This window comes from Melospiza georgiana, chromosome 2, assembly GCF_028018845.1.
Source record: "Melospiza georgiana isolate bMelGeo1 chromosome 2, bMelGeo1.pri, whole genome shotgun sequence".
Lineage (NCBI taxonomy): Eukaryota > Metazoa > Chordata > Aves > Passeriformes > Passerellidae > Melospiza > Melospiza georgiana.
Genome location: NC_080431.1, coordinates 21,602,592 through 21,617,516, shown reverse-complemented (window position 1 = coordinate 21,617,516; position 14,925 = coordinate 21,602,592). Strand labels below are relative to the sequence as shown.

Here is a 14,925-nt window from a genome sequence, read left to right as displayed (position 1 = left end):
GGCACTGGGACCCGGGACACAGGGGCAGGCGATGGCTGGGACCCGGGACACAGGGGCAGGCGGCAGGTGGGACCCGGGGCACAGGGGCAGAAGGCAGGTGGGACCCGGGACACACGGGCAGGAGGCACTGGGACCCGGGACACAGGGGCAGGGTCCCGCTCGGGCGCTGCCCCGCGGGCGGCCGGCCGGAGCCGGGGGCGGCGGGGGCGATGGGGCCGGCCCGCAGCGTGGCCCCGCGGGGGCGGCCCCGGGGGCGGCCCGGGGTGAGCGGAGCGCCGCGGGCGGCCGGAGGCGCCGGCCGGGGCTCGCCCAGTCACCGGGAGGAGGCGGGGCCGCGGCGGCGGCAGGTGCCCGCGGCGCGGGGATGGTGGCGGCGGCCGGCGCGGGGCTGTAGCGCAGCGCAGCGGGGACGCCATGGGCGGCCGCGGCCCCCCGCGCCCCGCCGCGCCTCTGCTGCCGCTGCCCGCGCTGCTGCCCGTGCTGGCGGCGCTGGCGGCCGGCGCGGCGGAGGCGCGGGCCACCTCGGAGGGGCAGCTGCCCGGCGGCGCGGCGATGGGCACCGGCACCCCTCCGAGCCCCAGCGGCACCGCTTTCGAGGAGACGCGGCTCCACGTCTTCACCCTGGACTACCCCCACGTGCAAATCCCCTTCGAGATCACCCTCTGGATCCTGCTGGCCTCCCTCGCCAAGATCGGTGAGCGGGGCCGTGGGCGAGCCTCCCTCCGCGCCGGTGCCGGGCCGGAGCGCAGAGCCGCGCTGGGGCGGTCGGTGCCCGGCGCGGGGGGCGCGGGGCGCACGGAGGGGCCGGGGCTCCTCCGCGGAGCGGGACGCCCGGGCGGGATTTGGCCGAAAGAAGTCGGGGTCCTCTCAGTTAGGACAGGTGCGGAGGAGAAAAGGGACCGGTAAACCCCAGGCTACGAGGACCGTAAACCCCGGAGTTCAGCCGGTGCATGACTGACTTTTTCTTGCTCGCTCTGCTGTCATTTGAGCACGGTCTTCTTTTTCTTAAAATAACGCCGGGTATAATGACAGTCTCAAAGCAGAAAAACGGATCGATGAAAAGCAAATATTTATGAGGGTAGAGTATGCCTCCTCCTTACTCTGCTTTTCCACCATTCACTTAAGCCCGAGAAAAATATAAAAGACAGCACTGTAAGAGTAAGGAAGGCCACCTCTTCCCTCATGTGGAAAACATTTGCATTGCATAGTTTCACTGAGTTTTGTGCAGCTTACATGTCATGTTTTTAGTTAGCTTCTATGTCCCAAACAGAGAAATGAGTACAGCATAATAAGCTAAAAACTGTCAGGTAATGGTGTGCTAGATAGCTATTTAAAATCCAGTAAGTCTCTATGAATTGTGAACTTTGTATCTTCTTACCTGGAAGATAATGTCAGGAGTAAAGTTCTGGGAACAAAATAAGTAAGTTTATCCACATTACAGTTTCATTCAGAACTCTGACTTTGCAGCACAGATTATCATAAAACACACCATCATGCTCATTCTGATAAAACATTTTTATCAAAGTTAAAACTTTTAACTTCTGCTTGTGACATTTGAATAGACTGTGTCACAATTTGGTTAGTGATCAGGTAATTAGGATTCTGAAAAAACAAAAATTTGTACTCACCTTCTGCCATGTCTAACATTGTAGCTGGGGGCCTGATCCTTGACCCAAGTAACCAGGTCTGCTACCATGACTTGCTGCAGAAATAATGTGTTGCAGCCATTAAACAGGCATGCATCCTGATGCATGTGTCTTAATGCATTAAAGGTGCATGCTTAGTCTTGAGTATGCATTTAGGTGTTGGCAGAATCAGAACAGAGTTCAAATATGATACACTCAAATACACAGGAAACTTTAATAACCAGGAAATAGGGAGTTTGGTAGAGAATTTTGCCTGTTGAGAGCTGAAAATTGCTCTGGCTTCTGAGTTTAGATAAAGCGAAAACTCTTGTATAAGCTAAAACTATTTAAAAAGTTTCTGTTTTATTGAAGGTTTTTATTAAAAGGGAAGCCATTTCAAACTTGTAAATACACATACAGACTCAATAATATATAATTTCTGTAAAGCTGTGCATTCTGACTGTAATGGTATTTTGCTAGTGCATGGGCATCTAAAAAGCTAAAAAAAAAAAAAAGTTGCCTGACTGCTTTAATTTTCCAGTCTGATTCTGGTAAGTAAGCAAGCAAACAGCACAGGTGAAGAAAAACACGTATAATTTTAAAATCCTTTCAGTTACACCGTGTGAAAGCAAGTGTGGCTAATCTAGGGCAGGCTGTTGTCAGTGCGTGTGCGCAGAGCAATGAGGGCCAGATGCAGGAGTGGCCCTAGGTGTGGCAGTGCTCAGCTTCACCACACCTATCTGCAGGCGCCCTGACTCCAGGACTGGAATTAGGAACATCCAGTTCTTGCTCCTGGAGCTCTGTCTGTGCTTCCTTATCCAGTGAGTGCATCAGGTAAACTTTCCAAGGTCAGGCTCCCATCGCTCCTAAGTCACATTCCCCATTAAATTTTCACTGCTTTATGCCTTCTTTTCTATTGAAGGTAGCCCAGATAGGCAGTTTTGAACCACCAGTGGTGCTCTGCCGTGTCCTACTGGTTACTAGGAATGAGCCATGTGTCCCGATTCAAAAGGATGGAGATGGGTTTCCCAGCCCACCTCACTGCCTGTGGCCCTAAGAGGGGCCCTCTGAGAGGGAAGGCTCTCTGAAGCATTCCTCTCCTGATCATTCCTGCTGGGCAGCAGGGGCATCTTGCCCCTGCCATGCCAGGCAGCGCGAGATCCACCTCAAACTCCCGCACTGCCCAGGAAACTTCGGTGCTTAATCTGGCATCACAAATTCCTTTCTGGGGCTAGGCACTGAATGCTTACACTTGGCACTGCCGAGTATCAAACCTTTATGAACAGATCCCTAAGGTCTTTTCAGCTGTGAGGAGCTCAGAAGATAGGGTCCTGTGTAGCACCAGCTCTCTCAGTGTGTGAAAGATCCCAAAGAATACTTAACTGCAGCACCTGGTTATGAATCTTTTAACAAATGTGTTTTCACAGAAGTGCAGTTTCACCAGAGCTGAAATGTTCCAGAATTTGCTAATTTTTGTGGGGAATTTACCTGAAAGGTTTGTCTGATCCTGCTGTGATCATTTCACTGTAAGCTTGGTTTAGAGGGAGCAAGAAAGGCAGCATAAGAAAGGAAAGCCTGAAGTTGTCGAGCAGAACTTGAACATTTTAACAAGGTACATTTTCACAAGGATATTAGGAACATGGTGCTTTTTATTCCCATATAGGACATGAGCACGATTTGAAACCTAATAAATTACCTTGAATGGAATTATTTTATGACTACCTCTACTTATTTCTTGTTTTGTGTGTTGATACCAGAGGTGTTTTACTCACATGCTGATGGACTCCATGGGTGTATTAGATGGGACCATTTCACCTGAACGTGCTAGAGTCTCTAAGCACTGAGACTAGTCTACCTGATCCCCAGTTTTGCTTAATTTTTATGCTGTTAAGCCTACAAAATATTGTGTAACCGATCCACATTCCCGTTATTTCTATGCTTAATCACAAATGCACAATGAGAAGTGTTTCTTCTGGCAATTGAGCTGATACCCTTCCAAACCTGCTCTCCTGAAAGAAAGTTTATGTTGTTCAGAGGTACTTATCTCAGTGGCATTTCCAGTATCAGAAAGCACTGGAATTCACCCCAAAAAAAGAAGGAAACTGAGATTCTAAGGTCTTTTATCTTGAAACATACTGAACTTGACTTCAGATAAGTATCCTACTGTCATTTTTGCTATGATGTATGGAGGATGCTTACTCAATAAACATCTTCCATGCTGTTGAGGCTGAGTCACTGCATAACCTGAAGCCCAAGGACAGGGTCAGAGGAGGAGAAAGGAGCTGTAGTCTTGCATTCAGCATGGAAGTCTGAGTATTCTGTACTGCAGGGGATCTGCTCCCAGGGTGATCCTGACCCTGTGGCTGTGAATCCATCAGAACAGGGAAGATGTCCCTCATTGGGCAGAGAATCTCCTACTGACTTGACATGCACTGGACTCTAAATCCTTGCTCTTCAAATCAGGAGCCACAGCCTGTCCCTAATCACCCTTGAATACTTTTCATGTAGGCAGAAAGTCTTCCAGGAGTTTTGATGCTATTTATGTTAGTAAAAAGCATTTTTAACTTAGTGGGAGGCTTTCTGTTATCTTTAAGAATGAGGTGGAATCCCAAATCTCTGAGAGGCCATGAACTTTCCAGAGTAATTTGTAAAGAAGGAAAGAAAAGATTTTATTTTTTTTTTAATTCACAGTAGACATTTCACTGCCATTGTATTACAATTGATGGTATTTTTTTTTGTTTTTGTCAAATCTGCATTTAAAAAATTTCCCTTCTCTTGATTTTTTTTGAGGAAATTATTTAGAATTTACTTTTGAAGGATTTAAAAAAACTTCTGGCAAAACCTACTTACTCAGGGGAAATTTCCTGACCTTTGTATTGGAATTGTATTTCTGCCACTGCAGAAACCAAGATGAATCATAAAATGTTTATATGTAAGCAGCTGAAAGGTGAAGAGTCAAGTCTCCAACTGAAAATTCTTGATTTTTCCAGTATTGTTACCTATTCTGCCAATATAGGGCATTGGTGATTTTGGTTTTGAAGAATGGCAATGAATTTGGCAGTCCTTCTAAAGAGTCACATAGGCTGTGTTTCTAATTATTTAAAGCAGTCTGTGTTCATTTCAAAAGGAAAAAAAATGCAGCTTGAGTTGCTTGCTTTGAAAAATAGCTTTAATGGTTACAGAATATTGAAGTAAAAAGTCCATAGATTAAAACAACTTTACTCATGCTCCTTCTTAACTGTGTGTTTTTCCTAATTATAAGTTCAGGCTTTCTTTTAGCTGGAAAAAGAATCCATGGTGAAAGAAGAGTTAACAAAATAGGTGTCACAAGATACATAACACTGAAACTGGGAAACTGGATGTAAACTATACCCAGATTGCAGAAATTTAACTGTTTTGACTGCAGGTGTGATTTTTACTGAAATAGTTTTTCTGAAATAGACGCCCGTTATTACCACACCCAGTGTTTCTGTGCAGCTCTCATTTAAAATAATTTAAATGCTTTTTAGTTAGGCAGGGATTGTGGGATCTTGTGGGTGTGGATCAATTTCTATATAATTATGTGGGCCAAATATAGATAAGGAGGAGTCTGGAAGAGATTGGCATCGCTGGGACCTGGAATGTGACCTTGGAGCATAAGGTTGATCATTCCATTAGATTGGCCAGAGTAAGTTCCTTCAAAGCTTTTCCCATTCCTTACCAGAATTATCCTTAAAACAGCCAACTTCTATAAGTAATTGGACTCTTTAAATCAAAAAAGCATGGCTTTGAGAGTTGTAGAAGGCTAAGTAACATTCAACTACTAAGTCCTCATTCAGAACCTTTTAAAATTAATTTCTTCAGTACTTTGCACAGATTTTTATGAGATAATCCTGACTCTACTACAATTCACATGATACGGAAGAATGAACATAATAATACAGGCCACAGCTTATTGTCACTTTATGGAAAATATGTTGACTTTTGTGAAATTAATTTGGAGGCTCCACTAAAAATAATAATTGTATCTGTAAATGCCTCTTCTGGTTGTGGGGGAAGTGATCATGGGTGACTGGGTGGAAGTCACTTGTGCTAGTTCCCCTCACTAGCTTTGAGACTCTAAAAGTAAAAATGAAATTAAAGTGCTCTTTAAACTCCTTTGTGAAGCTGTCCAGAGAGGAAGCAGTGGTTAATATGATTTTTTTTTCCTCTACCTAGATGTAATTTACCCCATAGAAGTGTTTGGATTGTGTTTCTGGAGCATTCCATGCTTTAAAAAAACCCCACAGTTTCACAGAGAGTACCCTTGCACACAGCTAAGTGGAGTGTCTAGCTATCAATGTCCACCAAATCAATTGAATTAACTATGCTAGCGAACATATTTGCCATGACCCATTGTGGATGTCCAGTTCAGTCATTGCAATTAAAATGAAATTGCCCTGCAATCGCTGTTTTTTTAGTGTAGAAATGACAATAACAGAATCCAGAATAATCTTATGGATTCTGTACAAATAACCATCTCCCTTTCTTGTGTTTGAATTTCCTTTGAAGGCTTTCATCTCTATCACAAGTTGCCCTCAATAGTACCTGAAAGCTGTCTCCTTATCCTGGTTGGATTGCTTCTTGGTGGGATTATTTTTGGAGCAGAGGAGAAGTCCCCACCTGTAATGAACAGTGATGTGTTTTTCTTGTATCTGTTACCACCTATTGTACTTGACGCTGGATATTTTATGCCAACTCGTCTGTTCTTTGAGAACTTTGGTACCATATTCTGGTATGCTGTGGTGGGCACGCTCTGGAATGCCATTGGCATTGGAATTTCCCTGTATGGAATTTGCCAGATCAGTGCATTTGGTTTGACTGACATCACTTTGCTGCAGAATTTGCTCTTTGGCAGCCTCATTTCAGCTGTGGATCCTGTGGCGGTGCTGGCCGTCTTTGAAAATATCCACGTCAACGAGCAGCTTTATATCCTGGTGTTTGGAGAGTCTTTGCTGAATGATGCTATAACTGTGGTAAGTTACTTGATAAATGATTAATTGACAAGAATGATGAATGATTGTTTACATGCCACTCTTGTATCTCCTTGTATCTGGTTACTACAATTTGCTACTAGATTGAAGTCAGGGAGTGCTAGTGTGTCTAATTCTTTAAACTTTAGATTTAGAAATCACAGTAGTCTTACTACATGAGAGTAATGGTAGCATATTTACTGTAGGGATTTTACTACTGATCATTCTAGTTTCTGTATCTTTGCAGTTCTATTACTTCTGTAATCTGAAACTGTGCATTTTCCTCACCTGCAGAAATGTTGTTGGACAGGAAAGGGAAAGGGCCTGGTGTGGGGTGTTGTAGTGTGTTAATGGGGAGGATGGCAAATCATGGAGATGGCACAGGACCTTGCTGAGGTTAACTACTTGCATATGCCCATCCACTTGGAACTGCCCTGAAACCAATACATGTATCCCAGGCTACAGATGAGATAAGACAGCCACCTGGAGGCAATAATTTCTAATCATTAACTAGCTGAATTGGGGTTGTGGTGCTGACCTGAGGACAGCAATCTGCAAATTCCATTATCCCCACTCAGTGTCCCTCATTTGTACCTGATGACACTGTCTGGGTCATTACTCCCATTTATTCATGCCTTGAAATCCTGCCCATGCCAGCCATATCCTAGCATGCTTTCTATTTTCTGAGACACAGAAGTACAGTTTTTTATATCCTGGAAGGATCAGAAAGATTTATGAATTGGGTCTGCACTTTGCTGTTTCTGTTTCTGGATTCTTATTCCAGTCCCATTCTATGCAAAATTGTCCTGTTTTGCCCTTCTCTTGGACTTTGCCTTACCTGTTTTTCCCTTTTCATGGACTTTTCCTCACCTGCTTAACACATGTATATGTCATAATTTATTTTGAGCCTTGGTATTGATAAATTCTTGTGTGTCTGTGGGAATACTATATTATTTCTTCACTTAGACTGCATGCTTTACCTGAATCTGTTGCTATCCAGTCAGCTGAATCACATGTCCTCTTACAGGCTTGCCTTAAAACCTAGTTTTTCTCATTAGCTTACAGTTGATACTGCCTGCCAATGCTAAACTGGTACTTTAAGCCAGTCCTGTAAATAAATAGGTGCACATACTGAGTTTCAAAAGGCTTAGCAGTTCAGCCATTGCTGGGTCTGTCTCTAGTCACTCTAATGCCACTTGTGTGATGGATGTCTATTCATACAATTTTTTTTTTTGGAGGGGGGAAGAAAGAATCTGGTTATTTAAAACTTGTTTGGTGGATTTTTCCCAGTAAAATCACTTTTTTCAATGAAAGTCAGCCACTGAGGCAGCAGTTAATACAGCATGATTTGCTAGGAAAACTCTGCATCCTGATCACGGGCATATTCATATGTGCTATTTCCCAAAGGCAAATTTCTCTAAACCACCATTTTTATAGGGGCTGGCATGGCAATTTAATGTATAATTTTTCTGTAGGCCTCATTATTGTCTTCTTTGGAGGTTTCCTTATGGCCTGCCTCCCCAGATGCCCTAACAGAGGGAAGATAATCTGAGGAGTCTGTAGGGACAGTCCAGTAATGCACTTATGGCCTTACATATATTTATGAAGGAGTGAAAGGAATGTGGAGTACCTTTGGTCTTACTTCCTGTCATGCAAAGATAGCGCTTAGACAGAGATCAAGTTGTTTCCACATGCACAGAAATGGTCTGCTAATGGTTCCTTGTTATGTTTTTGCACACCTGCAATCATGTGATTATACCTAAAATGTGACCCAGGCTGTCACACAGATTCCTGGGGCTGTCCTTACAGGACCTTGCCTTCCCTGCCCAAGGAGATGCTGCTGGAGCAGGCCTTGCCAGGCTACTCAGCCCTGGGCTTGGAGAAGGTGGTGCTTTGTACTCTCCCTTCCTCTGTCCCTGTTTTATGGAGAGCTGACAATACCAGCAGAGCTCAGAACCTTTCAGCTTTCATCTTCTGGAGCCCTTGAGTCCCACCTGCCCTGGCAGGGGCCTGCAGTGGGATGTGGGCATGAGGCAGGAAGGGAGTTGAATGCAGGTTTGCCACCCATGGAAGCTGCCTAATGCCTATGGCCACTGCAATATCAAAAAACCAGGGTCCATGCAGATAGGCAGTGCAAAACACAGTGGCTTTATTAAATGTTCTTTTATTAGAACAGCAGTGTCATCTATGCTTTCCTTTCCAGAGAACGTGCTCCCACACCTTCATTTTGTATACAAAGAAAGGTGTGTTTTCTCAGGAGTTATGAGTTCTGCTGCATTTTTCAGGTTGTCTTCCATGTTTTTGCGATATGTCTGTGCATTTGAATGATTTTTTTCCCTCACTGGTGGAATTTTGGAACTTGAATTTGACAGAAGACATTCTTTGACAATTGGATTCTTGATCAGAGTTGGTGCTTTACCAAGAAATTGAGTCAGACATAGCAAGCAAGGTGATAATAAATTATAAGATCACAACTGAGTGTTAGAAGTTCAAACTCCAATTCTGGGCTTAAAATCAGAAAGAAGGAGCCAGTGTCATTATAATAATATTATTCCCATGTTAGAAAACATTACAGCAGTACTTTGTTTGCATCTGCTGACAACATTATTTTAGAGTGCTCTAAAGTAATTTTAGAATTAAAAACTTAATAACTGAGAACTGATGAAAATAAGCAATTAGTGTTTCAGAGATACTCTGAGACAAGATTAAAAAGTGATCAGTGACTAATATTGCTTGGTGTGACCGTCAGTGAGTTCAGGTGAAGGCTATTGAGTAAATGAAAATCTTGAACTACAAAACATCCCTCTGTTATCACATCAGATGCATTTAAAATGTGACCAGAGTTGGTGTTTGATGCTCCTGGAAGTTTAGAGAAAGCTCAGTAAAACTGAACTGCTGTAGAGTAAAGGGAAGTGAACCTGATTTTGATCTCATTTGCAACAGTGTAAATAAAAAACAATGAGGTTAAAATCCTGTTCATGACATTCCATAGTTGTAGCTGCTGCTTTAACCATGGCTGAGGTACAAAGGAGAAAATGGCTTTTCTTCTTTCAAATAATTTATGGCATTAGACTTGAGATTTATGAGGATGTCTCCATGTGGAGCAGCAGGCTCCATTCTATTTGCAGGGTGAATACTTTGCTAGGAAGTGACATTATGGAAAGGCGTGGATAGATCAGAATTCTCTGCTTCTTTACAAAAACCTTGTAAAGAACCTTTAGAAACTAGCCTTGTATTTATTTATATAGTTACTTTTTAAAACATAAAAAATACTATTTAAAATGCCAATTAAATAAAATAATCAGCTTCCCTAATGTGTACCAAGAGAGTATTCTGCCAGGTCAAATTCTGTAGGTGTCTTAAAGAAACACACAACTCTGAGATCATCCCAAGTTTCAACAAGTGACTCAGGGCAACTCTTTGCACACAGCACAAGTCAACATTATTCTTCAGACTGTGATTAATGGAGTCCTGGGAGTGTGTGGAATGCGAGGTCCTTGTAAAGTGACCAGCAAAGGCACTCCTACTGTCAGTAGGTTTAATTCTGGTATACTTCTCTCCATGCAAATCCATAAGGTCTACAAATCAAAACAGATGGAAAAACTGTGGAGCCTGTGACAGTGTTTTCCTTCCTGCACAGTACACAATAACAAGGAATGGGCAAAAAGGCTGGGAGTCTGCCTCAGGGCAGCAAGGGGTTTGTGCAGATGAAAAATGACACTTCTCCCAAGCGGACTCATCCTGAGAGCCTCATTGTTATCTAATAGATAGTTCATGATCCTGCTGTTATTGTATTTGCTGCTCTGTAATGAAAATTACTGGTAACCATTCTAGGTTTGATTTAACCTTCTATTTTCATGCTTGCTCTGGAATATATTTTCTCTTTTCTGTTTTATTTCTTTCCTTTCACTTAGCCCAAAGGACCCATAATAAACCATGTCTTTGCATTAAACTTTCTGTTCTGTAAGACTTACCCAGTTTTGACTAAGAAGGGCTGAACAGCTTATGTTCTGTCCTGTGAGAGAGAACAAGAGTGCAAACATGAAAAATCCTTCCACAGCCACTACTCAAACACCTACTTTGTTGGCACAATGCGAGTACTGATAAAACATTGTGATCTCAAATAGCATTCCTGATAGAGAAACCTGTTTGGTGTACTAAGAAGTCTAGAAAGAAAGCAGAGATTTAACTCCTGCAAGCTGTCTAAGATGACTGGTCACTGGCTTAGTCTGTGAACCCACTGTGGTAGGAGCAGTTGCCTGTGACCAAAGTTTGCTCTGTACAAGAGGATGGTGTAGCCACCCTAGCACTGCAGGGCTGGGAGCATTCATGCAACACCATGGAATGGTTAAATCTCCCAAGTGGATCTGCAGATGGGGCAGCCCTTTAAAGTTTTTTTAGAGTAACTGATTCCATTGGTTTCTGTTTTGGAGAAATTAGAACTCTGTATATTAGAGAAATGTGTTCTTTAGATTGTTCTGTTTCCTGTATAAAACAAAAAGGGTCCCTGGCTAAGGAAATGTGATAGTCCCATAGACCTAGTTTGTTTTGAAGGATGGTTATAAATGCTTTGAAAATTAAACTGGGCAAACACATGGCAACAGGTTTTTTTAATGGCGACAAAATCCGAATCTCTAGAAATACTCAATATTTTGAACAGTCTTTAAACCATTGAATTCCTAATGGTCAAGGATTTTGAGAAAGAGCACTGCCTTAATAAACACCATGTTTCTTTTACTCCTTGAGGTGGTCACTGTCCATCCCCAGCTGCCTCTACATCCCTTCTTACCCCAGCAGTTTAGATGAATCTGTGATCTAGTTCAGTACTCTACCTCTCAGTGTCATGTAGATCAAACAGATTTGAAAATAACCTGATTTTTCACTGGTTATGAAACTGTGGGTTTTTTTCTCCTTCTGTTTTATTTCTTTTAGTCTGGGGAAAATCTAAAATGTACATTAGGAGCTCTGTAAATAAATGATTTTAAAGAAGGATTAGATATGTTTATGCTTCTGGTCCCCAGAGTGGCATGGGTGAAGAAATCTGTCCCCTTTGCAAAAATGGGAGTAATTATATTTATCTGTCTTTGGTATCTCCCTGATATATATGGATGACAAATAACATGCCAGATATAAATAACAGCATATCTAAAAAAGCAAATTCAAGTTAGATAGAGAAATTCGAAGTTCAACATTTAAGCAGAGGAACGTAATGGCATGAAGGGAAATTAAGAATAGTTCACAAAGATAATGTGCTTTCTTTTTCCTCATAGGTCCTGTACAATTTGTTCAAGTCTTTCTGCCAGATGCGCACAATTAAGGTTATTGACATATTCGCTGGGATTGCTAACTTCTTTATAGTGGGGATCGGTGGAGTATTGATTGGAATCCTTTTGGGATTTGTAGCAGCCTTTACCACCCGTTTCACCCATAAAATCCGAGTGATTGAGCCACTCTTTGTCTTCCTGTACAGTTACTTGTCATACATAACAGCCGAAATGTTTCATCTCTCGGGCATCATGGCGTAAGTACCACAAACTTCAGTACTCGTAGCATCCAAGTAAGAGTGCCAAAGGGAATTGGAGAGAGGATCAGCTTTTGCAAACCCTGCCATGTGGCATTGCTCCACAGTGCATGGCACAGTTGCTGGCTTGAGGATTTCCGGCCTCTTCCCTCCCGCTTCCGCCCTGCATTCTCAGCTTGCCACCACACCAGCTGTGTCACTAAAGCTGCTCATGGCATCACATCATGAGCTGTATCTTTGACATGTTCCAAGTTAAAAATATTCACTTGTATTTTCAGTGGGCTCTTTTTAAACCCAGGTCACTTTGGTGACCTGTGTCCTAATGTGACCCTTCAACTATTCATAAGGGCATGGGTGTGGAGTGGCCCGCGGTGATGTAGGGGCAATGGTGGCAGGGAAGGAGTGGCAGTGGTAGCAGGGAACTTCATGAGCTGCCTTCACTTTCGATGCCAATATATTGTGAAACTGTGTTTAACAGTTAGTCATGTGAGCAGCCAGTAAATACCATTCAATGAAGACAATGTATATATCATTAAGGCAAACTTCTGTTGGATTACGTGCACAATAAGGATTGGGTGAATGTAAACTTTGCAGTCCAGTGGTAATATAATCCTATAGTTTAGTATCTTGATACATATGCCTGTGTGTTACAATGTTCTCTGTATACATTATGTATAAAATAATATTTTTCTTCTCGCTTCCAACAGATTCAAATATTTTCACTTCTGGTTTTTCACTCCTCGTCTTCAGTAAAAAAAGATCACAGCCTTTCTCTTCACTCTGTTTATACTGTAAGAACTTCAACATAAAAAAGAGCCCTTATGACATTTGATATAATTAAATATTTTGCTCTGGTTCCAAGTAATATTTTTAAAGTCAACTTTCTTTAATGACTTTTTATTGTTCTAGTGGCAAATATGAGTCATTCAGGCACGAGGAGCAGAGCTTTTTGTGTAAGCTCAGATGTTACTGCCGAGTGTCACTAATACTCGATAATACCTCATCTGATTATTATCTTTTAGGCAAGTGAAGATAGGTTTACTATTGCAGTCATGCCAGTATAAGGTTTTCTGGGGCTGGGAAACGATTTTCAAGGAAACTTATGGGTGATGATTTCAGTAGTATAAAAATAGGAATATGCCATGAAAAAACGGGTTGGAACTTTAATGCAAGTAAAGAGCTAAAGATTGCATGGGTTTCTTTCTCTGATATGAGCCTAAATAAAGCAGCATATGCATCCACTTTGACCGAGTTCATAAATGTGCCATCTCTTTCCATAGCTTCTATTCATAGCATTTGTGTGGTTTCTAGTTTCCTCCACCTCTAAAGCCAAATGTCCTTGACATCCTATGATCAAATGCTTAAAGGGTTTCTAAACCAAAAACATGTGGCTAAACTGTACATGGAAAAAATTGAGGCAGTGTTTATGAAAATACTGATTTGGACATGCTGCATCCAGGACACAATGAATAGGGCATGCTGGGTCTGCTGGTGGATCAAGGGACCCACCACATGCCAGTGCCTGCCGCCAGCACACCAGTGATTCCCGCAGCACTAACAACCTGTTCATTTTAGTTTCTGCAGTGGCCCCTGAAGGGATGCAGAAGAGGAAACACTAAGTATTTTCACCCTCAAACAGCACAATATAAAATGAGTTATCTTTAAAATGTTCTGTCTGTTTTTGTCTCTAAGCATACTTTGTAATAGCTGGCAGAACTGTGTGCAGCAGTAACATCCCAGCTGAGACAGAAGGGCTCTCTGCTGCCATGTAGGGTCTCAGCTGCTATAAGCCCTAAAGCTTGTCCCCTCCCAGCAGTGCTGCTGACAGCCTTGGAGCTCCTGCAATCTCTGCATCCCCTTGGAGTAAATCTTCCCCGTTCTTGTCACATTTCTTTGGCCTTTGAACTACAGAAAGTAATTTGCTCTGTGTCACAGTGCCAAAACGCACACCAGTGTTAACAAGAGTTGCCTGTCATTTTTTGCAGCGATTGCCTCACGTAAGGATTGCTTGGGTCTGATCTAAAACTCAGCCCTCCTTTGAGCAGGTATTTGGAGCAAATGACCTTGGAATGTCCCTTACAACCGAGATAGTTTATTTATTATTTGCTTCTGTGGCCATTTACAATTCAGCCTGTGAGGAACAATTGCCTGGTCTCCCCTTTTTCACCCACATCCACATGAGCCTGTTAAACTACTGATTCCCACTTCTTTCATAACCAAGTTTATAAAAATAGTCAGTGAGACCTTGAGGTTACATGCTGTACCATACTTTAGGGGAAGGACATGAGCAGGAACGTACAGTGTTACCAAATAAATAAGATGCTTAGATTGCCTCATTCCTGGGCAAGTAGGAATTCACTGGCAGAGGAATAGAAGGGAACGAAAGGCACTTGTCCCTCTTCTGATAAGTTTGTGTACTCATTCTAAGGATAAACGATTCTTGAAATGTCCGTGTATAACCCCTGCACCAGGTTACCTGGCTGCAGCAGTGAAGGGACTGAACCATGTCCCTGGGAGCTGCGGGGAGAAAATCTCTTCCGAAGGAGGGAAAGAGTTTCTACTGTAACCAGAGCTGGGCATGAATGAGGATCACAGCTGTAAAACATACAGATCCAAATCTGAGCTTTAGTCACTTGCTTCCATGCTGCATTTTCTGCTTACTAATTTCTCATAAAGGCTGTGAAGCAGCAGAAGTTTTAATATAGGTTTCTTTTTTTTTTCTTTTTTTTTTTCTTTTTTCTTTTTTTTTTTTTTTTTTTGCAACAATGAATTAGCAGTCTGAAAGGAG

At 42.5% G+C, this 14,925-nt stretch overlaps 1 protein-coding gene across 1 annotated transcript in view; it reads left to right on the top strand.

The window, feature by feature from the left end:
• The first annotated feature begins 414 nt into the window (after nucleotides 1-414).
• The window catches only part of SLC9A2 (solute carrier family 9 member A2), a 33,781-nt gene continuing 19,270 nt past the window's right edge, over nucleotides 415-14,925 (top strand). The window contains exons 1-3 of the mRNA XM_058045780.1: nucleotides 415-694; nucleotides 6,156-6,619; nucleotides 11,887-12,137. Of these exons, the coding sequence (XP_057901763.1) occupies nucleotides 415-694; nucleotides 6,156-6,619; nucleotides 11,887-12,137 (995 nt within the window). The remainder of the gene's footprint in view (nucleotides 695-6,155; nucleotides 6,620-11,886; nucleotides 12,138-14,925) is intronic.